The 23,649-nt window shown below is 57.2% G+C and overlaps 1 protein-coding gene across 1 annotated transcript in view; it reads left to right on the forward strand.

The window, feature by feature from the left end:
* Nucleotides 1–314: 314 nt before the first annotated feature.
* The window catches only part of adgrd1 (adhesion G protein-coupled receptor D1), a 346,241-nt gene continuing 322,906 nt past the window's right edge, over nucleotides 315–23,649 (forward strand). The window contains exons 1-7 of the mRNA XM_038802479.1: nucleotides 315–508; nucleotides 4,159–4,416; nucleotides 4,705–4,787; nucleotides 4,910–5,062; nucleotides 9,039–9,098; nucleotides 12,181–12,301; nucleotides 14,729–14,836. Of these exons, the coding sequence (XP_038658407.1) occupies nucleotides 4,737–4,787; nucleotides 4,910–5,062; nucleotides 9,039–9,098; nucleotides 12,181–12,301; nucleotides 14,729–14,836 (493 nt within the window). The 5' untranslated portion in view covers nucleotides 315–508; nucleotides 4,159–4,416; nucleotides 4,705–4,736. The remainder of the gene's footprint in view (nucleotides 509–4,158; nucleotides 4,417–4,704; nucleotides 4,788–4,909; nucleotides 5,063–9,038; nucleotides 9,099–12,180; nucleotides 12,302–14,728; nucleotides 14,837–23,649) is intronic.

Genomic DNA, 23,649 nt, shown 5'->3' on the forward strand with positions numbered 1-23,649 from the left:
TTTAATTATCGCACAGACTGTAGTCCTTCCCGGTGACTTATCAATCACTGCCGCACCTGCCTGTAGCCGCCCAGGCACAGATACAAATCAACTGCGTGATTGGACTTCCTGTCAACCGAGGTTTCCGGGGAGAATTCTAACAAATGATTCAGCGGCAGGAAAACGAAACAGCAACTGCTGCTAATTGACAGTTACACACACGGGAGAAGGAGGGCTTTGGAGAGATTCCGAGGCAGTCAATCCTGTGAGGGGGCTAGCTGAAACCCAGTGAGATTACTGCCTTCAAATCTTTCTCAAGTGTCTGTTAGTTGTTCAGTTTTCTATGTACACGATGTACACTTGTCTTTCCCCTGACGTTTAACAACTCAGTTTTCCATTGGGAGGTTTTGGCAATGTCTCTGTGGTTATTTGATTAATGTGAAACTGTTTTACAAAGAGTCCAATGGGGAATGAAGGATTTATTTAAACTGCGTGTGAAGCTGCTGCTTGCAAGATGCAGCTATTTGAGGTGAGACATTGTGTGAAAGCGGTTTTAAAGTCGCTTTTTAAACAACGTTGGGTTGGGATTTCCGTTCCACTGCCTGGGTTGGGTTTTGTAAAAAGGACAGAGGATTCATCTCTCAAAGTTGCCTCTGCATTTGTCAGCATCCAGCTGTTACCGTGCCTTACTTCATAATCAGTTTATTTATACCATCAGAAAAGTGTTTATGGTCAACTCCTGCCATTCGCAACCCCTCCCCTCATCGTGAATTAGTTGCTCGCGCAAATGTTGTTGTTCACGTAACCGCGAGTCACGGCCCCAAAACTTCACTCACACCCAGGGCGGTATTCGCCGACCCCCCTGCAGGGTCGGAGAATCGCCCGGGGCCGGCGTAACTCCCATCCCCGCCGTGGCCAGAATTCTCCTCCACCCGGGAATCGGCGGGGGCGGGAATCGCGCCTGTCGGCGGGCCCCCCCCCCCCCGAGGCGATTCTCCGGCCCGCGATTCTCCGAAGTCCCGCCGCTGACAGGCCTCTCCCGCCGGCGGGAATCAGAGCACCTCTGGTGCCGGCGGGATTGGCGGCGCGGGCAGGCGCCGGGGTCCTGGGGGGGGGGGGGGGGGGACAGGGCGATCTGGCCCCGGGGGGTGGCCCCACGGTGGCCTGGCCCGCAATCGGGGCCCACCGATCGGCGGGCGGGCCTGTGCCGTGGGGGGCACTCTTTTTCTTCCGCCTTCGCCATGGTGGGGGCGGGTGGAAGAGACCCCCTCCCCTGCGCATGCGCCGGGATGATGTCAGCAGCCGCTGATGCTCCCACGCATGCGCGGACGCACGCTGGCCGGCGAAGTCCTTTCGGCCCCGGCTGGTGGGGCGCCAAAGGCCGTTCAAGCCAGTTGGTGGGGCGCCAACCACTCTGGCGCGGGCCTAGCCCCTAAAGGTGCGGAGAGGAATTGGCCAGCGTAAAAAGGGGAAGAAACACACAAAACAGAAAGAGAAAAAAAAACACAGAATCAAACAAGGAGCATTATAAATATTTCCGTGTCCCCTCCCACCTCCCTCCCGTCCCCGTGGCTGTGGACTCTCTTTGGCCGTTCTGCCTTCATTGGGCTTCCATAGTCGGCCCTGGCGTGGGTTGCCCAGTGCGCTGATGTTGACTCTGTTATTTCCGCTTGTCCTCGGGCTCGTCCTCTGTGGCTCGGTCGCCAGCGACCCGCGGCCTTTTGTAATGGGCACTTGCCCCTCCCCCCCTTCGCTCCCTTTCCCCCTCTCCTTCTCCACCTCTCCGTTTCCGCTACGTGGCTCGCGTAGGTCTTCCCCTCCCCCTCCTTCACCCCGTTTCCCCCCCCCCCCCCCCCCCCCCCCCCCAGCTCCACTGGTTGGTGGCTGCAAACAGATCTTGGGACAAATTGGTGAACGGCTCCCACATTGTGTGGAAACCTCTCTCGGCCCCCAGGTGGTGGATTTTATCTTCTCCAGGAATTTTGCCAAGTCTGTCAGCCAGTTTCCAGCTTTGGGTGGTGCTGACGATCGCCAGCTGAGCACGATTTTGTTCTGTACTCCGGTGGGTGATCAGGGAGGTAAAGGCCAGAGCGTCGCCCCCCCCCCCCCCCCCCCCAGGTGTAGTTCTGACTGCTCTGAAATCCTAAAGACCGCCACTTTTGGGCACGGCTCCACCCTCACCCCCACAGCTCTGGACATTGCCTCAGAGAAGGCTGCCCAGAAGCCGACAAGACTGGGGCAGGCTGGGAACATGTGGGTGTGATTGGCCGGGTCTCCCTGGCATCGTTCACATTTGTCCTCCGCCTCCGGGAAGAGCTCATTCAGGTTCTGGTCAGGTGTGTTCTGTGCATCACCATTAGCTGTGTTAGGCTCAGCCCAGTGCAAGCGGAGGTGGAGTTCGCCCTGTGCAGTGCTTCAATCCAGAGTCTCCCCCCACTTCTATTTTTGCCTTAACCCCTCCAGGAGGGAGCGTACCCCCTCCAACAGCCGTCTGCACAGATCCCCACAGCTCCCTTTCCCCACGTCGCCAACTGTTTCTCGACTAGCGAGTGTCTTGGTGTCTGTGGGTATGTCGTTCCCCAACAGAGGAAGGCTTTGATCTGAATATACCTTAATTCGTTCCCTTTGGTAAGTTGGAGCCTCTCCGTCCGTTCCTCCAGAGCTGTGAGTCTGTCCTCTGTGTACATGTCACTGACCACGTGTCCCCTCGTCCTGTCTCCGCCATTTGCAGGTGGTGTCCATTGTTACTGGATGAACCTGTTGTTGTTACAGATGGGGGCCATGGTGGATATTTCAGTCAGGCCGAAATGCTGCCTCAGTTGATATGACATTTGGAACGTGGCTACTACTACTGGGCTGGAAGGGATGGGAGCGTTGTCGTGACTCAGGCTCGGAAGGATGTCCCTACAGGAACTCTCCTCCACCTTCACCCATTCCGCTCCTGGTTCCTTCACCCATCCCCTCACTCTTTCTGCTGTGGCCGCCCAGATGCCAGGCCCCCGTATTCTTCCCCCACCCCCCCCCCTCCCACCACACACACCCACAAATGCCATGATTCGTTCATCCACCGTGCTGAAGAAGGCCGAGGGGATGTAGAACGGGAGGGATCTGAACAGGAAGAGGAACCAGGGCAGTGCGTTCATTTTGATCGTCTGCCCTCTCCTTGCCAATCAGAGCGGGAGTACGTCCCACCTCTACAGGTCCCTTTTAACTTCATCCACCAGACAAAAACATAAATTCTTCCAGAATGCTCTCAGTTCGTGAACATTTTCTGTGATTGCAGTGACAATGTGTGTGGCTGTAATTGTGTGTTTCCACGTACAACGTGCACATTAACTTTGTGGGTTGGATTTGTTTATTGTCACATGTACTGAGGTACAGTGAAAAGTATTGTTCTGCATGCAGCTCAACAGATTATTCCGTACATGAAAAGAAAATAAATAAGAGGGCAAACACAAAATACACAATGTAAATACAGAGACACAGGTGAAGCATAGTACTCCTCAGTAGTGAAGAGGTGTGAAGAGATCAGTTCAGTCCATAAGAGAGTTGTTTAGGAGTCTGGTAACAGTGGGGAAGAAACTGTTTTTGAGTCTGTTTGTGCGTGTTCTCAGACTTCTGTATCTCCTGCCCGATGGAAGAAGTTGGAAGAGTGAGTAAGCCGGGTGGGAGGGGTCTTTGATTATGCTGCCCGCTTTCCCCAGGCAGCGGGAGGTGTAGATGGAGTCAATGGATGGGAGGCAGGTTCGTGTGATGGACTGGGCGGTGTTCACGACTCTCTGAAGTTCCTTGCAGTCCTCGGTTGAGCAGTTGCCATACCAGGCTGTGATGCAGCCCGAGAGGATGCTTTCTATGGTGCATCTGTAAAAGTTGGTCAGAGTTAATGTGGACATGCCGAATTTCCTTAGTTTCCTGAGGAAGTCTAGGCGCTGTTGTGCTTTCTCGGTGGTAGTGTCGTGCCATCGTTAATAAATTAAAGATTCTGAACCTGCAGAGTCCCTGAGATTTGTTTTTCAAACGATTACAACTTCTGTGAAATATCTGACACACAACAGCAAACCCTGGTGCCCGTCACAAAGTCAAACAAGTGAAGCTTTGAAAAGCCAAAGTATAATAACGATTTGGGTACAAAGCTGGGTAACTTTGTGAAGGGATTCATTTCAGCTCATTGCTTTTCAGGGCCTGAATGGACACACATCCTGTTCACCTGGACACCTGGTAGTGGCCTGAAGATTTATGTCAATGGAACATTCAGCACCAACGACACTTACGGGAAACAGGCACCGGACTATCAAAACCCGTACACCAACCTGGTGGTTGGTACAAGCGATGAGCAGTCCTACGGTCAATACGTGACCGGATCGTTCGACGAGTTTGTGATTTGGGAACGTGCGCTCACACCAGACGAGATTCAGCTGTATTACAACGCCGCTACAGGTAAACCAAAATCGCTAAAGCATCCGTCACCACATCAGGGAGCCCCACGGCCTTGCCCCTGTCACACGGCAGCACTGATTACCCAAAACTTCAGAAAGTGCATCATTTGCTGGAAAATGCTTTGGGGCATCAGCGGAAATGTCTTTTTTTGATGGAATTGTTTTGCGAATTGTTACTTCTTTATTAACCTTTTTAGCCGCTCACAGATGACCAGAAAATGACGAGCAATAAAACATCCAAACGAATAACGGCAAACCATGAACGACTGTGTCCATGATCTCTCCCCAGGTCTCCCTGTTTGCACAACTGAGAGAGTCTCCATGCCACCACCCAGGGAGTTGGATTCTAGCTTTGCAACAACAGATGCTTTAGTAAGTCCCCAAACTTGCAACCTCAATTATTCACTGAGCCATTGCTCAGGTCGGAGCAAGGGGGCATTTTGAGTGAAATGTTAGTGTTACAGTCATGTCAAAATGTTCTTTATTCTTTCCAGTCCCCAACAAAGGCTTATTCCGCCGACAGGGTCAGTCCGGAAGAGGGAACAGAGAGATTCCAGTACCCAGTCACTACGGATGGTTTCCTTGAATCTTCCTTAGTTCTTCCCAATGAAACTCTGCAGCATCAAACTGCTTCCAATCTGACTAAGGTAATGCTTATTCCTTAATTAATAATCACAATTTACCACTTGTGGGAAGATCTTGAGCCGGCTGTAGTGATGAAAGCAAAGATTCAGTTGCCTGTTCTTTCCATACACAGTGTGATGAATGTAGGAATTTCAGAGATATTGTTTTGTATGTATCTGGTGCAGTAAGGGTTAAAAGTGTGCGTGACTGCTGGAGTCATGTTTTTTTTTAAAATCCTGGTTTACAAGACGAGTAGAGACTTTGGCCACAAGGGACAATTAAAGAATCGTAAAAGTTGGGCTAATGGAATTTTGTTCATATGAAAAAGGTTCCCTGGGGAGAAGATAATTAGAGACACTGGGCGGGATTCTCCGGTCGCCGACTCCGAAATTGCGTTCGCCGATCGGCCGGAGAATCAAGGTTTACGACTAAATCGGGGCGATACTCCGCCCCCTCCAAATCGGCGTACTTGGAGAGTACGCCGCGCGATGTATCAATAGCCTCAGGACGTTGCCTGAGGCACGTCCCCGGCCGGCCGAGGTCCTGGCGGCGTTGATTGTGTGTGATCTCATCCATCGGGAACTCGCTGTTTCGGCTGCAGACTCCAGTCCAGCGGCGTCACAGTCGGGGGAGGACCGATCCACGGGCAGGGGGGACTTTGCCAGGGGAGCAGTTCGGCTCCGCGAGCAGCCCGTGCCATGTTGCACGGCATGGCCGCTACAGGCCGCTGTCATACGCTTGCGTGGCCACAGACCCGGCAATTCCCTGGGCCATATCAGCAGCTAGAACCGGGTGCTCAACGCATCCTTGATGCTCGCCCCCCAGCCAGACGGAGAATCGGTGGCCGTTATATGCCATTTGTTCTGTCGTAAAATTCCACCCTTCCCATCCCGGCGTGGGAACATAGCCTCAAAATCGGAGAATCCAGCCCATAGGCTTTAGTCAGATGATATAGTTAATGGGACGATCCGGAGCTGAAGTAGTCCAGGTACTGAGGTTTAGTGTTCAGTTTCTCTCAAAGCCGTTTCGTTAAAATAAAATGTAACCTGTGAACAGAAGAATAGTTTCTGAAAAGGCTGGCAGGTTAAGCAGAAGTTTGACACAGGCAAGAAACTGCAAGCTAGCTCCTGAAGGACCTCTCTCTCAAAGCGGTTTACCCATCACATCTCTTTACAGCAAGTATTCCTGGGTCTGCTAACTGTATTTAAAGGTGGATTTTGACCTGGGATGGGCTTTGCTTGAGTAGAGGTAAAAGATAGCAGTTAGGAATTAATGTTTCACTGTCATTGTGAAGCATTGTTTAGCTGTTAATTGTAACCTATTTTCTTTATGATGTTAAAAGTTATTTTAATATCCTATTAGTAATAAAGTTTGTCCCAATCTATCATATCCTGTAACAGCCTCCTCAGGCGCCGGAATGTGGCGACTAGGGGCTTTTCACAGTAACTTCATTGAAGCCTACTCGTGACAATAAGCGATTTTCATTTCATTTCATTCCATATCCCTATTTGTCCGTGGAATCAAAGTATCCTCTCTTCACAGGCTTACAAATTAAAATATTGGGGTGTCTGTTCAGTATCCTAGCAACTGTTATATAGAACACACAGTGCAGGGGCTGATTTAGCTCACTCAGCTAAATCGCTGGCTTTTCAAGCAGACCAAGGCAGGCCAGCAGCACGGTTCGATTCCCGTATCAGCCTCCCCGGACAGGCGCCGGAATGTGGCGACTAGGGGCTTTTCACAGTAACTTCATTGAAGCCTACTCGTGACAATAAGTGATTTTCATTTCATTTTTCAGAAGGAGGCCATTCAGCCCATCGAGTCTGCACCGACCCACTTAAGCCCTCACTTACATCCTATCCCCATAACCCAATAACCCTTGATAATTGATCCTGACCATTAAGGGCAATTTATCCTGGCCAATCCACCTAACCTGCACGTCTTTGGACTGTGGGAGGAAACCGGAGCACCCGGAGGAAACCCACGCACACACGGGGAGAACGTGCAGACTCCGCGCAGACAGTGACCCGAGCCGGGATTCAAATCTGGGACCCTAGCGCTGTGAAGCCACAGTGCTGTCCACTGTGCTACCGTGCTGCCCGGGTGCTACCATGCTGTTACTGTCTGGGAACGTAATAAAACTTCTTTCTTTCACATTTAGAAGAAGTACAGGGCGATGGGGGTTGCATTGCACTAACTGACTTAAAAAACAAAGATCTGGGTTGATGTCACTTTAGGAAATGAGAGAGAGTGAGTGGAGATTTTTCTGAGTCTGCTATTCTTTCTGGTGTTCTGGGCTGAAGTGTGAGAGGTCAAATTCCACCGTGGCAACGGTGAAATTGAAATTGACAGAGTTCGTGAAATGGCGACGGAGCAAATGAAAGCTGGTGATTGTCGCGAAGACCCTGAAGAACATTCAAAATGGGAGCCGGGGTAGTCTATTGGAGCCCTCGAGCCTGCTCCACCACTCAATGAGATCGTGGCTGATGAGGGGGCGGCACGGTAGCACAGTGGTCAGCACTGCTGCCTCACAGCGGCGAGGGCCCGGGTTCAATCCCAGCCCCAGATCATTGTCCGTGCGGAGTTTGCACATTCTCCCCGTCTCTGCGTGGGTCCCACCCTCACAACCCAAAATGATATGCAGGGTGGGTGGACTGGCCTCGCTAAATGGCCCATTAATTGGAAAAAAAAAATTGGGAACTCTAAATTTATTTTGAAAAAAAGATCATGGCTGATGTTCCTCATCAAGCCCTCCCTCCTACATTATCTTCACATCCCTTAATCCATTTTGTATCCAAACAGCCAAGGATTTTGATCTTGATGGAGAATTCCAAGGATTCATAAATTCTCCTCAGCTCATTCCCAAATGGCCAACCTCTTAACCTGAGACTACAAGCCTTAGTTCTCGACTCTCCAGGCATGGGACACAACCTCCTAGAATCTACCCAGTGAATCCTTTTAATCTCCAGGCTCAACAATCCCAGTGCTGCCTTGACCAGCCCCCCACTTTGCATCCTCTGTAAACGTAAGCTGATCCAAAATTTACCCAGCACCCTTCTGCCCTCACTGGCCGACATTGTCACCCAGTCCAGGAAGGATTCTTACCCTCGTTTTCAAATCCCTCCCTGAGTTTGACCCTCCCTACCTCTGTAATTCCCTCCCGCTCTAAGCCTGCTATCTTTCTCTGCCTCCAATTCTTTTACACATGCCCAGCTTTAATCACAGTGCCATTGGTGGCCGTGCCTTCAGCTGCCTTGGCGTGAAGCTCTGCGATCACCTGCTTAAACCTCCTCGCCTCTTCACCCCTCTCTCCTTTAAAATCATAGATCAAAGAATTTACATTGCAGAAGGAGGCCATTTGGCCCATCGAGTCTGCACCGGCCCTTGGAAAGAGCACTCTACCCAAGCTCACACCTCCACCCTGTCCCCATAACCCAGTAACCCCACTTAACCTTTTTTTTTGGACACTAAGGGCAATTTATCATGGCCAATCCACCTAACCCGCACATCTTTAGACTGTGGGAGGAAACCGGAGCACCCGGAGGAAACCCACGCAGACACGTGGAAAACGTGCAAACTCCTCACGGTACAGTTTTGAGAGTTAAAGGCGTTATGTAAATACAAGTTGTTGTTGGTGTTGCAGTGTGTTGGTTTACCCTCTTGTGGAGTCAAGACCATAATGTTCAAGAAGCTCCCATGGCATCACAGACTGTGCTGTTGCCACCGCTTCCAGATGTTGTGCAGGGTCTAGTCTGGTGCCAGGGGCTGTTTAGCACAGGGCTAAATCGCTGGCTTTTAAAGCAGACCAAGGCAGGCCAGCAGCACGGTTCGATTCCCGTACCAGCCTCCCCGAACAGGCGCCGGAATGTGGCGACTAGGGACTTTTCACAGTAACTTCATTTGAAGCCTACTCGTGACAATAAGCGATTTTCATTTTTCATTTTTTCATCCCTGTCAGGTGTGGTAATATCTAACGGGATTATCTTGTTGTCTTCCTAGAACTTTCTACAGACTGTTGGTGAAGTTCTGGCCTTGCCCAGTTGGAGTGGAGCAGCAGAGGTATGGAAGGTTTGGCGTCTGGCGTGGCGGTGTCTGTGGTGATATGCATGCACACATAAATATATATAGCTGTACAAATGTATAAAGTTGCATATCAGCACATGTAACCAGCAGTATGACCTCCGACCAGCAGGAGGCGTCAGACATCCATCATGTGACTGGAGTGACCCGCCAGTTGGTAGTCGGACGTATAACTGGACAGTCGCACTTAAGAGTAGCTTCCAAGGAATTTGAGTAACTTTGTCAGTACATAAACCTGTGAGTTATTTTTCCACGTGTTGACAATAAATCATCGTCTCAGTTAAACACAAAAACGCTCTGCGTGTATCCTTGTCAACGGTGACAGCACAGAACACAACAGTGTCGATGGTCAGGCTGTTGAGCAACACCTCTAGGGTTTAGCATCTGCATTGATGCAGTTTGGGGAGATTTTCAACGCTTGTCAGGGATTGTGGATAAAATGAAACACGATATTGGGGCCCAGGGACACAAGGTCATGTGATTGCGCTTTGCAAAGTGAGACACTGCATGAAAGACAGAATTTTAATTTCTATATCTTTCTCCATCTCCGGCCATCCCAAAGAAGTTCCCAGTAACATCTCTCCGAGAGCAGCAGCTCTTCCCAATCCTCTGCGGCTGCCCGTGTGGACACTGCTGTACACACAGAACAGGGGCTGGATTCTGCGTTTTGCCGGCAGCCCGGCGGGGTTTCCCGACGGCGTGGGGCTGCCCCACAATGGGAAACCCCATTGGCCAGCCGGCGTAACGGAGAATCCCGCTGATGGATCGGGGCAGAAATGTGGCGCAGCCGGGCGGAGAATCCAACCAGAGATTTCGACATTGCAAACTGCCGACTCCACCCAATGAGATGGCCAACTTTCCTTTGAGATCGTGGATGAAGAAATATGCAAATTTCCTTTCCCATTAGAGACAGGGGTGGCACAGTGGTTATCTCTGCTGCCTCACAGCGCCAGGGACCCGGGTTCGATTCCGGCCTCGGGTAACTGTGCGGAGTCTGTACATTCTCCCCGTGTCTGCGTGGGTTTCCTCCGGGTGCTCCGGTTTCCTCCCACAGTCCAAAGACGTGCTGATAGATGGATTGGCCGTGATAAATTGCCCCTTAGGGTGGGGTTGCAGGGATAGGGTTGGGGTGTGTGCGTAGGTAGGGTGCTCTTTAGAAGGATCAGTGCAGACTCGATGGGCCGAATGGCCTCCTTCTGCAGTATCGGGATTCTATGGATTTTTTTAAATGCGGAACAAATCGAGGAGTGTAGTTATTGTTGGTGCCAGATGGCTTTTGAAGATTTACAGACCTTTGTTGACACTTTGGGTCCAATTGGGCAGCCAGAAGAAGGCCACTCCACCCATTTGGCAGGTGCTGGCTCCTTTGGAAGAGCTGTACAATTACACACTTCCTTACTCCTGCCTTCCCATCAGCCTGCTGCTTTGTAAAGGGAGAGGCTGCTTCCCACAACAAAACTCTTCAAAAAGGAGTGTGTTTGCTGATTGCCGTCTCCAGACCCGGAGGGAGGTCTCCCCACATGAATGACAAATTCCAACCAGCGATTCCATAATCGGCTGCTCCCAGCGGGAAGCGGAATTCTCCACAGGCAAACCCAGATTGTCTGGATGGACATATTCCCAAAGGCCTCCCATTCCTCAGAGTAAAAGAGTGTTCAAAGAAAAATCGTTTTTCAGGATGGTTCCTGTGGTTCTTTTCCTGCCTGCCGTGTTCAGGGGGATAATGCTTCATTCCTGGAAATTCCGGGATGTGCCAGGAAGGCTGGCCACCAGCAGATGGGCGGCCTTTATCGCAACATCACCTCAATATTCTGCAAAGAGTCCAGGAACTCCAAACGTTGTCTGTGAACCGACCCTTTGACAATCTGCTTTGAACCTTAAACGTGTCTCAGGGACGGGACCTGCTGCCTTTGTTCAAATTCTGAACCTCGCTTTCCAATCTCTGTATGGTCTCATCCCTCCATATCACCTCCTCCAGCCCTACTACAACCCTCCGAGATGGCTGCACTCCTCCAATCCTGGCCTCTCACACATCACCCAATTTTAACCGCTGCCCCTTTGGCTAAAGGGGGCCTACTTGTTAAACCCCCAACCCTCCTGGCCAAGCTCGACTGTCAAACTGCGCCGCGCCTGACCCGCACTCCTAATCCCTCAGGCCCTACTCTCACACCCACCTCAACACCAGCTGCCTCGCCTCCTATCGAGCGTCTGGCCAGTGGACCTTCCCCCCCCCCCCCCCCTCGCCCTCCTGCCCCCCCCCCCCCCCCACCTCGTCCTACACGTTTACTTTCTTCCAGATTGTTAGCGACCTTCAATCATGGCTTGACCTTTAAACCTACCTGTGTTTCCAGCGGTCAGTAATAGAAAGGGGCGGGCCTTACATGCCAGCGGCTCCACAGCCCTGGTCGCTGGACGCTTCGGACACGCGGCATTCCCAGATCTCGCCCGCCTGAGTTGGAATCCACCTGGATTTCAGGGTAACAAATTTTGAATAAGCTGGGGATTCAACACGATCGTAGAATATGGGGCGGAATTCTCTGAGCCCGGGGCTGGGCCGGAGAATCGCCGCCCTAACACCGGGACGCAGTTCCCCGCAGAGAGGAGAATCAGTGCCATTGCCGCCGGCGTGGTCGGCGTGGCGGTGGTTGGGGGCTGCTCTATGCGCCCATCCCCCCACCTAGTCTCGGCCTGGGATGGGCCAAGCGGCCGTAACAAAAATCCCGAGTCCCGCCGGTGCCGTTCTAACCTGCTCCTAGCTGGACGGACCTCGGCGTGGAAGGGTCTGGGGGCGGGCTGTGTGTGTGGGGGGGGGGGGGGGGGGGGGGGGGGGAGGGGTCCGACCCCGGGGGGGGGGCCCACTTGGGCTGGGGGCCTCCTTTCTTCCACGCCGGCCCCTGTAGCCCTGCGCCACGTTGTGTCGGGGCCGGCGCGGAGAAGGGAGCCGCTGCACGTGTTGGTGTCGGAGCCACTGCGCATGCGCGGGACCCCCACGGTGCCCAGTTGACGCCGGGATCCTCCACAGGGCAGATGCTACGTTTAAATTTATTTTTGATGCCCACAGGCAGCGACTGTAGTGAGTGGATTGATTGGGATGGTTGACAAGGTGATGATTCATGTGGGAAGTAACCTGGAAGGAAACCCAGCTTCGGTGGTGAACATCGAGGGAAGCTCCCCAGTGGCTGGTACGGGTGTTAACGGCTGATTCTGCACAAATGTCTCTACTTCATTCATCTCATTGCAAAAAGATAACGGCAGAAAAACACGCGGACACACACCGGCATGAACAAACACGCAGACACACACATAGGCACAAACAAACACGCAGACACACACATAGGCACGTACAAACACGCAGACACACACATAGGCACGTACAAACACGCAGACACACACATAGGCACGTACAAACACGCAGACACACACCGGCATGAACAAACACACAGACACACACAGGCATGAACAAACACGCAGACACACACCGGCATGAACAAACACACAGACACACACATAGGCACATACAAACACACAGACACGCACATAGGCACGTACAAACACGCAGACACACACAGGCACGTACAAACACACAGACACGCACATAGGCACATACAAACACACAGACACGCACATAGGCACGTACAAACACGCAGACACACACCGGCATGAACAAACACACAGACACACACATAGGCACGTACAAACACGCAGACACGCACATAGGCACGTACAAACACGCAGACACGCACAGGCATGAACAAACACACAGACACACACAGGCACGTACAAACACACAGACACACACATAGGCATTAACAAACAGGTATTGTTATTGTAACTGTTTCCACTGCCCTTTCAGGCAATGCCTTCCAAATAACAACTTGCCGTGTAAAATAAAAATACTCTCCTCATCTTCTGCCTGGTTCGTTCGGCCGAAACTGTGGCCTCTAATCAGAGACCTGGACAATTATTTACTGCACTGAAACACCTGCATTTTACTGAACACCCCTATCAAATCTCCCCTTCACATTCTGTGTTCTGAGAAGAATTGTGGCTTGCCCAGTCTCTCCACGTTCACCGAACTCCCTCATCCCTAATAACAAAGTTGAGTTTGTTTGTAATTATCTCCCCTGCCCGAGTGAAGCTTTCCACACACTCGCTGACTCAATCCCCCCCCCATGAAGCCTTCCACACACTCGCTGACTCAATCCCCCCCCCATGAAGCCTTCCACACACTCGCTGACTCAATCCCCCCCCCCATGAAGCCTTCCACACACTCGCTGACTCAATCCCACCCCATGAAACCTTCCACACACTCGCTGACTCAATCCCCCCCATGAAGCCTTCCACACACTCGCTGACTCAATCCCCCCCCCATGAAGCCTTCCACACACTTGCTGACTCAATCCCACCCCCATGAAGCCTTCCACACAACTCGCTGACTCAATCCCACCCCCATGAATCCTTCCACACACTCGCTGACATCAATCCCACCCCCATGAAGCCTTCCACACACCTCGCTGACCTCAGTCCCCCCCATGAAGCCTTCCACACACTCGCTGACTCAATCCCACCCCCATGAAGCCTTCCACCACTCAACTGACTCAATCCCACCCCCATGAAGCCTTCCACACACTTCGCTACTCAATCCCACCCCCATGAAGCCTTCCACACACTCGCTGACTCAGTCCCCCCCATGAAGCCTTCACACACATCGCTGCGTCAATCCCAACCCCCACACCTAAGCCCTTCCACACACTCGCTGACTCAATCCCAACCCCCAGTGAAGCTTCCACACACTCGCTGACTCAATCCCCCCCCCATGAAGCTTCCACACACTCCTGACTCAATCCCACCCCCATGAAGCCTTCCACACACTCGCTGACTCAATCCCACCCCCATGAGCCTTCCACACACTCGCTGACCATCCCACCCCCATGAGCCTTCCACACTCGCTGACCTCAATCCCCCCATGAAGCTTTCCACACACTCTCTGACATCATCCCCCCCCCATGAAGCCTTCCACACACTCGCTGACTCAATCCCCCCCCCCCCCCCCATGAAGCCTTCCACACACTCGCTGACTCAACCCCCCCCATGAAGCCTTCCACACACTCGCTGACTCAATCCCCCCCCATGAAGCCTTCCACACACTCGCTGACTCAATCCCCCCCCCAACTGACCCATGAAGCCTTCCACACACTCTCTGACTCAATCCCCCCCCCATGAAGCCTTCCCACACTCGCTGACTCAATAACCCCCCCCATGAAGCCTTCCACCACACTCGCTGACGTAAATCCCCCCCCCCCCATGAAGCCTTCCACACACTCGCTGACTCAATCCCCCCCCCCATGAAGCCTTCCACACCTCGCTGACCTCAATCCCCCCCCCCCCCATGAGCTGTAATCAATGCTTCGATTAGCCTGCATCAGTAGCGAGGACTTTGCATTCCGGTCCATCGCTATGAACCAACGCAAACTGTCTTTCGCACTTTGAGCTGTTTAGCCAATAGTTAATGTCTCGCAAATGGATATCGGAGTAAATCAGGTGAAATTTCTCACTGTTTCTGGAGTTGGGGGGGAATATTAAAAGAATTGATTCCTTTCTGTTCACAGATTACTCGTTAGTCAAAGTTCCCGGAGGCTCAAGTCTGATTAATTACCGTTTCCCATCTCAAGGAAAGAGCTTCATCTTGATCCCTGGGGAAGCCTTTCACAGGAAAAGTAAGACATAGCTATTGAAACGTAACGTTGATATACCTTTGCTTCACGTTAGTTTGCTTTCTCTGCCAAGCTGTGCCTGCAGCGTAATTATATTTTAAGTGATTTCAACTTGACCGCCTGTCTCCCAACTGTTCCGTGTCCTTTTTTAAGCCTCTATTCTGAGCACGTTGCTGAAGCACATCGTTGGGTTGTAGAGATGGTGTTTCCAGAGGGACTTGGGAGAGGAAGGGAAAGAGGGTGGGGGGATTTGGGGGGGGAGGGTGGGGTGGAGCAAGGCCTAAATGTTACTCGTGAGACCTGGAGAAGCTCAGCTTTTCCTACAGATCTCGCCAAGGAATTCCTGTCTCAAACGGATAGGGAAGAGGCCCTGGATTGGAACGATCGAGTTAAAACTTTGACTTTCTCTGTGGTGGGGGCCTGCAGATACATCAGAACTTCCGCAAGTCCAACAAGGAACGTTTAGACCTCCCTTTGTCCCAGTATTGCCCCTCTTCCATCCTCATAGCATCGTAGAATCCCGTCTTCCGGTGGCGGCCCATGGGTGAGTGGGGTGCACGCTTAGCAGCTCCCGCTGGAGGGGGCTGTTTTCCCCGTGGCCGGTGGGATGTTGGGAGGAAGGAGGTGCAGAGGTGGTGGAGGAAACCTGTGCTCTGCCGGTGAGGTCAGTGGATGGATCCCGGACCGGAAGTGGGTCTGGAAGGAAGGAGCTGAAGGAACACAGCGGAAAAGGACGGAGGGTGAAAGGTCAGTCCGACCAGCCCAATGGTCGCCGGAGCAGTTGGTGGACGTTCTGAAGTTCAGCCAATAGAGGAGGGCGGCTCAGGAGGACCTGGTGAAGGTGGTGGGACCCGTTGAGAGCGGGGATCGATTGTGTGGAGTTGAGGCTGGAGACCCAGAGCCCCGGCGATCCAGGAAGTGGAGGAGGTGATGGGGCAAGTCTGAGAATAGTGGGGGCGCCGGAGGGCATCGAGGGAGCAGACACAGGCTCTTATGTGGCCAAAATGTTGGAGCAGCTCATGGAGAAGGGGGCCGACGACCGGCCCCTGGAGGTTGATCGGGCAGACAGGGCGCTGATGAGGAAGCCGCGGGTGAATGAGCTGCCGAGGGCGATGGGGGTGAGATTACACCGGTTTCTGGAGAAAGAGAAAATCATGCGGTGGGCCAGGCAGACGAGGAGATTTACCTGGGACGGTAACGAACTCCGGGTATAACAGGACCTGGGTGCAGAACAGGCAAAGAGCAGAGCCGGATTCAACCGGATCAAGGCTGCCCTCTTTAACGAAAGGGGTGAAGTTCGGCATGCTGTACCCGACCTGCCTCTGGGCGACCCACAACGGCCGCGAATATTATTTTGGAACATCGGAGGAAGCGACGGAGTTTCTGAGGGACACTGAACTGGCAGGAGAGGGAGGATGTGAGGGGGCGTTGGTTCTCCCTGCCTCTCTCTTAGTTGGCCTGCTCCATGTTTTTCTTTGGGTGATGGTCAGGGGAGAACCTTTCTCCGCTTAGGGGCTGTTTAGGCTGGAATATTGAGGGAGTGGCAAAATCATAGAATCATGGAATGTACAGCGAAGAAGGAGGCCATTCGGCCCATCGAGTCTGCACCAGCTCTTGGAAAGAGCACCCCACCCAAGCCCACACCTCCACCCTATCCCCATAACCCTTTAACCCCACCCAACACTCAGGGCAAACACGGGGAGGATGTGCAGACTCCGCACAGGCAGTGACCCAAGCCGAGAATCGAACCTGGGACCCTGGAGCTGTGAAGCAATTGTGCTAGCCACTGTGCTGCCGTGCTGCCCACAAATGGAAGCCCCAGATGGAGATTGGGTTGGTGTCCACGGGGAAGGCAGTGGGTCAGTTCCGGAGGGCCGGGGAGGCAGTATATGAGTCTGGGGAGAAGGCGAGTACGGTGCTGGCCCACCAACGTGGTGGTGGCGAAGGAGATGGGAAAGGTGAAGCATGGGAGGGGAGGGGTGGTCTTGGACCCGGTGGGGCATTTGAGGAATTGGAGCCCCAGGACAGGGGGGGAGGGAATGCGGTGATTCCGAGATGGGTTGGAGTTTCCTAAAGTGGAGGAGGATCTGGTAGAGGGGCTGGGGGCACTTATTAGACTGGTGGAGGTGATGGAGAGTATGGGGGCGATGCAGATAGGAAGGCCCCGGGCCCTGGGCCTGGGCCTGGGCCCCGATGGGTTCTCAATGGAATTTTATAAAAGGTTTTCAGGGGATCTGGGCCCATGTTGGTAAGGGCATACAATGAGGTGGGGGAGAAGGGGCAGACCCCCCCCCCCCCCATCTCACATTATCGGAAGCTTCACTATCCTTAATGCTGAAGGGGGATAAGGACCCGGAGCAGTATGGGTCCTACCGCCCGATATCGCTGCTAAATGTGGACACCAAACTGTTGGTGAAGATCTCGGCCTTGTGGATTTAGGACTGTGTGCCGGGGGTGATCGGGGTTTGTAAAGGGGAAGTATCTGCCAGCGAACGTTAGGTGCTGATTGAATGTGATAGTGATGCCCCCGGTGGGCCAGGAGGTGAAGGTGGCCGTTACTCTGGTCGCGGAGAAGGCCTTTGATTGGGTAGAATGGGAATATTTGTGGGTAGTACTGGGGGAGGGGCGGTGTTGGAGCACAGGGTCACACTATACACGGACGATCTGTTACATTATATTTCGGACCCGTTGGGAGGACCTTGTGCAGATGAGAGGAATTCAGTTGGTTTTCTGGGTATGAAGTAAACATGGGGGAGAGTGAGGCCTTCCCGATCCAAGCAAGGGGGCAGGAGGGGAGGCTGGGCCAGCTGCCGGTTAAAGTGGGAGGGATGATCGTTGGATACTTGGGCATCCAGGTGGCGCAAGAGATGGGATGTGCTCCCGCTGGTGGGGCGGGGTGGGTGCAAACCGTGAAAATGACTGAGTTTCCGAGGTTCCTATTCATTTTTCAGAACCTTCCGATCCCCCCAGGTACTCCACCCGAGCTGGCCAGGTACTCCACCCGAGCCGGCCAGGTACTCCTCCCGAGCCAGCCAGGTACTCCGCCCGAGCCGGCCAGGTACTCCACCCGAGCCGGCCAGGTACTCCACCCGAGCCGGCCAGGTACTCCACCCGAGCCGGCCAGGTACTCCACCCGAGCCGGCCAGGTACTCCACCCGAGCCGGCCAGGTACTCCACCCGAGGCTGGAGGGGTTGGGGCGGGGGGGGGGGGGGGGGGGGGGGTGCTGGACATGGGGAAGGGGAGTGTGAGCTGCCCGGTGGGAGTGGGCTCCAGTATTTACAGGTACGGGATTATGTCAGGAAGCAGGTGTCGTCCTTTCCTGATCTGCCGTCTCTGCGGCTGCAGGACAAGGTGGTATCGAAATCAGGAGTTGGTGATTATCGGAGATTTATGAGGAATTAATGAATTGGGAGGGCCTCCAGATGGGAGAATTTAAAGGGAAGTGGGAGGAAGAGTTGGAGCGGGAGATGAGACGGGGCTGTGGGGGCTCTGAGGAGAGTGAGCGCATCCTCTTTGTGCGCGAGGCTTGGCCGTATTCAATTCAAAGTGGTTCGGATGTGACGGTGCCCAGGAGCAGGTTCTTTGTAGGGATGGAGAATAGATATGGGTGGTATGTGGGTGGCGTGTGGGTGGCGTGTGGGTGGCGTGTGGGTGGCGTGTGGGTGGCGTGTGGGTGGTGTGTGGGTGGCGTGTGGGTGGCGTGCGTTGGGCCAGCCAACCATGTCCACATGGTTTGGGCTGTCCGGCCGGGGTTCCTGTGGGGGTTCCTGCGGGGGTTCCTGCGGGGGTCCTGGTGGGGGTTCCTGCGGGGGTTCTGGTGGGGGTTCCTGCGGGGGTTCTGGTGGGGGTTCCTGCGGGGGTTCCTGCGGGGGTTCCTGCGGGGGTTCTGGTGGGGGTTCCTGCGGGGGTTCTGGTGGGGGTTCCTGCGGGGGTCCTGGTGGGGGTTCCTGCGGGGGCTCTGGTGGGGGTTCCTGCGGGGGTTCTGGTGGGGGGTTCCTGCAGGGGTTCCTGCGGGGGTTCCTGCGGGGGTTCTGGTGGGGGTTCCTGCGGGGGTTCTGGTGGGGGTTCCTGCGGGGGTTCTGGTGGGGGGTCCTGCGGGGGCTCTGGTGGGGGTTCCTGCAGGGGTTCCTGCGGGGGTTCCTGCGGGGGTTCTGGTGGGGGTTCCTGCGGGGGTTCTGGTGGGGGTTCCTGCGGGGGTTCTGGTGGGGGTTCCTGCGGGGGTTCTGGTGGGGGTTCCTGCGGGGGTTCTGGTGGGGGTCCCTGCGGGGGTTCTGGTGGGGGTTCCTGCGGGGGTTCTGGTGGGGGTTCCTGCGGGGGTTCTGGTGGGGGTTTCTGCGGGGGTTCTGGTGGGGGTCCCTGCGGGGGTTCTGGTGGGGGTTCCTGCGGGGGCTCTGGTCGGGGTTCTGGTGGGGGTTCTGGTGGGGGTTCCTGCGGATGTTCTGGTGGGGGTTCCTGCGGGGGTTCTGGTGGGGGTTCCTGCGGGGGTTCCTGCGGGGGCTCTGGTGGGGGTTCCTGCGGGGGTTCTGGTGGGGGTTCCTGCGGGGGTTCCTGCGGGGGCTCTGGTGGGGGTTCCTGCGGGGGTTCCTGCGGGGGTTCCTGCGGGGGTTCCTGCGGGGGCTCTGGTGGGGGTTCCTGCGGGGGTTCCTGCGGGGGTTCCTGTGGGGGCCCTGGTGGGGGTTCCTGCGGGGTTTCAGGTGGAGGTTCCTGCGGGGGTTCTGGTGGAGGTTCCTGCGGCGGTTCTGGTGGGGGTTCTGGTGGGGGTACCTGCGGGGGCTCTGGTGGGGGTTCCTGCGGGGGTTCTGGTGGGGGTTCCTGCGGGGGTTCTGGTGGGGGTTCCTGCGGGGGTTCCTGCGGGGGTTCTGGTGGGGGTTCCTGCGGGGGTTCTGGTGAGGGTTCCTGCGGGGGTTCTGGTGGGGGTTCCTCCGGGGGTTCTGGTGGGGGTTCCTGCGGAGGTTCTGGTGGGGGTTCCTGCGGGGATTCTGGTGGGGGTTCCTGCGGGGGTTCTGGTGGGGTTCCTGCGGGGGTTCTGGTGGGGTTTCTGCGGGGGCTCTGGTGGGGGTTCTGGTGGGGGTTCCTGCGGGGGTTCCTGTGGGGGTTCTGGTGGGGGTTCCTGCGGGGGTTCTGGTGGGGGTTCCTGCGGGGGTTCCTGTGGGGGTTCTGGTGGGGGTTCCTGCGGGGGTTCTGGTGGGGGTTCCTGCGGGGGTTCTGGTGGGGGTTTCGGCCAGGGTTCCTGCGGGGGTTCCTGCGGGGGTTCTGGTGGGGGTTCCTGTGGGGGCTCTGGTGGGGGTTCCTACGGGGGCTCTGGTGGGGGTTCTGGTGGGGGTTCCTGTGGGGGCTCTGGTGGGGGTTCTGGTGGGGTTTCTGTTGGGGGTTCCTGCGGGGGTTCTGGTGGGGGTTCTGGTGGGGGTTCCTGCGGGGGTTCTGGTGGGGGTTCTGGTGGGGGTTCCTGCGGCAGTTCTGGTGGGGGTTCCTGCGGGGGTTCCTGCGGGGGTTCTGGTGGGGGTTCCTGCGGGGGTTCCTGCGGGGGTTCCTGCGGGGGTTCCTGCGGGGTTTCCTGCGGGAGTTCCTGCGGGGGTTCTGGTGGGGGTTCCTGCGGGGGTACTCCGCCCGAGCTGGCCAGGTACTCCCCCCGAGCCGGACAGGTACCCCACCCGAGCCGGCCAGGTACTCCACCCGAGCCGGCCAGGTACTCCACCCGAGCCGGACAGGTACTCCACCTGAGGCTGGGGGGGGGGGGGGGGGGGGGGGGGGGTGCTGGACATGGGGAAGGGGAGTGTGAGCTGCCTGGTGGGAGTGGGCTCCAATATTTACAGGTACGGGATTATGTCAGGAAGCAGGTGTCGTCCTTTCCCGATCTGCCGTCTCTGCGGCTGCAGGACAAGGTGGTATCGAAATCAGGAGTTGGTGATTGTCGGAGATTTATGAGGAATTAATGAATTGGGAGGGCCTCCAGATGGGAGAATTTAAAGGGAAGTGGGAGGAAGAGTTGGAGCGGGAGATGAGACGGGGCTGTGGGGGCTCTGAGGAGAGTGAGCGCATCCTCTTTGTGCGCGAGGCTTTGCCGTATTCATTTCAAAGTGGTTGTTAGGGCAGATGTGACGTTAGCCAGGAGCAGGTTCTTTGTAGGGATGGAGAATAGATGTGGGTGGCGTGTGGGTGGCGTGTGGGTGGCGTGTGGGTGGCGTGCGGGTGGCGTGTGGGTGGCGTGCGGGTGGCGTGTGGGTGGCGTGGGGGTGGCGTGCGGGTGGCGTGTGGGTGGCGTGTGGGTGGCGTGTGGGTGGCGTGGGGGTGGCGTGCGGGTGGCGTGTGGGTGGCGTGTGGGTGGCGTGCGGTGGGTCAGCCAACCATGTACACATAGTTTGCGCTGTCCGGATGTGGAAGTATTCCGGCCGGGGTTCCTGCGGGGGTTCCTGCGGGGGTTCCTGCGGGGGGTTCTGGTCGGGGTTCCTGCGGGGGTTCCTGCGGGGGTTCCTGCGGGGGCTCTGGTGGGGGTTCTGTTGGGGGTTCCTGCGGGGGTTCCTGCGGGGGTTCCTGCGGGGGTTTCTGGTCGGGGTTCCTGCGGGGGTTCCTGCGGGGGTTCTGTTGGGGGTTCCTGCGGGGGTTCCTGCGGGGGTTCTGTTGGGGGTTCCTGCGGGGGTTCCTGCGGGGGTTCCTGCGGGGGTTTCTGGCCGGGGTTCCTGCGGGGGTTCCTGCGGGGGTTGCTGCGGGGGTTCTGTTGGGGGTTCCTGCGGGGGTTCTGGTGGGGGTTCCTGCGGGGGTTCCTGCGGGGGTTCTGTTGGGGGTTCCTGCGGGGGTTCTGGTGGGGGTTCTGGTGGGGGTTCCTGCGGGGGTTCTGGTGGGGGTTCTGGTGGGGGTTCCTGCGGGGGTTCTGGTGGGGGTTCCGGCGGGGGTTCTGGTGGGGGTTCTGGTGGGGGTTCCTGCGGGGGTTCTGGTGGGGGTTCCTGCGGGGGTTCTGGTGGGGGTTCCTGCGGAGGTCCTGGTGGGGGTTCTGGTGGGGGTTCTGGTGCGGGTTCCTGCGGGGGTTCCTGCGGGGGTTCTGGTGGGGATTCTGTTGGGGGTTCCTGCGGGTTCGAGCGACCTCGCGGAATTCCTTAAGCTGGAAAAAAAATCACATTGTCCGAAGATGGAAGCCGTTTATTGACGTTTTCAAAGATAGTGAAGATGTCAGCAATGCAGGGTGGTGGGGCGGGTGGGGTGGTGGGGCAGGGCGGGTGGGGGGTTGGGGCGGGGGGGTGGGGCGGGGGGGTGGGGCAGTGGGGAAGGGCGGGTGGTGGGGCAGGGCGGGTGGGGTGGTGGGGCAGGGAGGGTGGTGGGGCAGGGCGGGTGGGTTGGTGGGGCAGGGAGGGTGGTGGGGCAGGGAGGGTGGTGGGGCAGGGCGGGTGGGGTGGTGGGGCAGGGAGGGTGGTGGGGCCGGGCGGCTGGGGTGGTGGGGCAGGGGTGGTGGGGCAGGGTGGGTGGGGCAGGGGGGATGGGGTGGTGGGGCAGGGTGGGTGGGGTGGTGGGGCAGGGTGGTGGGGCAGGGGGGTGGGGCAGGGAGGGTGGTGGGGCCGGGCGGCTGGGGTGGTGGGGCAGGGGTGGTGGGGCAGGGTGGGTGGGGCAGGGGGGATGGGGTGGTGGGGCAGGGTGGGTGGGGTGGTGGGGCAGGGTGGTGGGGCAGGGGGGTGGGGGAGGGGGGGTGGTGGGGCAGGGAGGGTGGGGCGGTGGGGTTGTGAGGTTGTGGGGCAAGGGGGTGGGGCAGGGTGGGTGGGGTGGTGGGGCAGGGTGGTGGGGCAGGGGGGTGGGGCAGGGGGTGGTGGGGCAGGGTGGGTGGGGCAGGGGTGGTGGGGCAGGGAGGGTGGGGTGGTGGGGCAGGGGGGGTGGTGGGGCAGGGGGGGTGGGGCAGGGTGGGTGGGGCAGGGAGGGTGGGGTGGTGGGGCAGGGGGGGTGGTGGGGCAGGGAGGGTGGGGCAAGGGGGTGGGGCAGGGGGGTGGGGCAAGGGGGGTGGGGCAGGGGTGGTGGGGCAGGGTGGGTGGGGCAGGGGGGATGGGGTGGTGGGGCAGGGTGGGTGGGGTGGTGGGGCAGGGTGGTGGGGCAGGGGGGGTGGGGCAGGGGTGGTGGGGCAGGGTGGGTGGGGCAGGGTGGGTGGGGCAGGGAGGGTGGGGTGGTGGGGCAGGGGGGGGGGTGGGGCAGGGAGGGTGGGGCGGTGGGGTGTGAGGTTTGTGGGGCAAGGGGGTGGGGCAGGGGGGTGGGGCAAGGGGGTGGGGCAGGGGTGGTGGGGCAGGGTGGGTGGGGCAGGGGGGATGGGGGGGTGGGGCAGGGGGGGTGGGGTGGTGGGGCAGGGTGGTGGGGCAGGGGGTGGGGCAGGGGTGGTGGGGCAGGGTGGGTGGGGCAGGGGGGATGGGGTGGTGGGGCAGGGTGGTGGGGCAGGGGGGTGGGGCGGGGGGGTGGGGCTGTGGGGCAGGGAGGGTGGGGTGGTGGGGCAGGGTGGGTGGGGTGGTGGGGCAGGGTGGTGGGGCAGGGGGGTGGGGCAGGGGTGGTGGGGCAGGGTGGGTGGGGCAGGGGGGCTGGGGTGGTGGGGCAGGGTGGGTGGGGTGGTGGGGCAGGGTGGTGGGGCAGGGGGGTGGGGCGGGGGGGTGGGGCTGTGGGGCAGGGAGGGTGGGGGTGGTGCGGCAGGGAGGGTGGGGCGGTGGGGTTGTGAGGTTGTGGGGCAAGGGGGTGGGGCAGGTGTGGTGGGGCAGGGTGGGTGGGGCAGGGGGGATGGGGTGGTGGGGCAGGGGTGGTGGGGCGGGGGGGTGGGTCAGGGGGGGGTGGGGTTGTGGGGCAGGGGGGGTGGGGC

This window comes from Scyliorhinus canicula, chromosome 1, assembly GCF_902713615.1.
Source record: "Scyliorhinus canicula chromosome 1, sScyCan1.1, whole genome shotgun sequence".
NCBI classification, from domain to species: domain Eukaryota; kingdom Metazoa; phylum Chordata; class Chondrichthyes; order Carcharhiniformes; family Scyliorhinidae; genus Scyliorhinus; species Scyliorhinus canicula.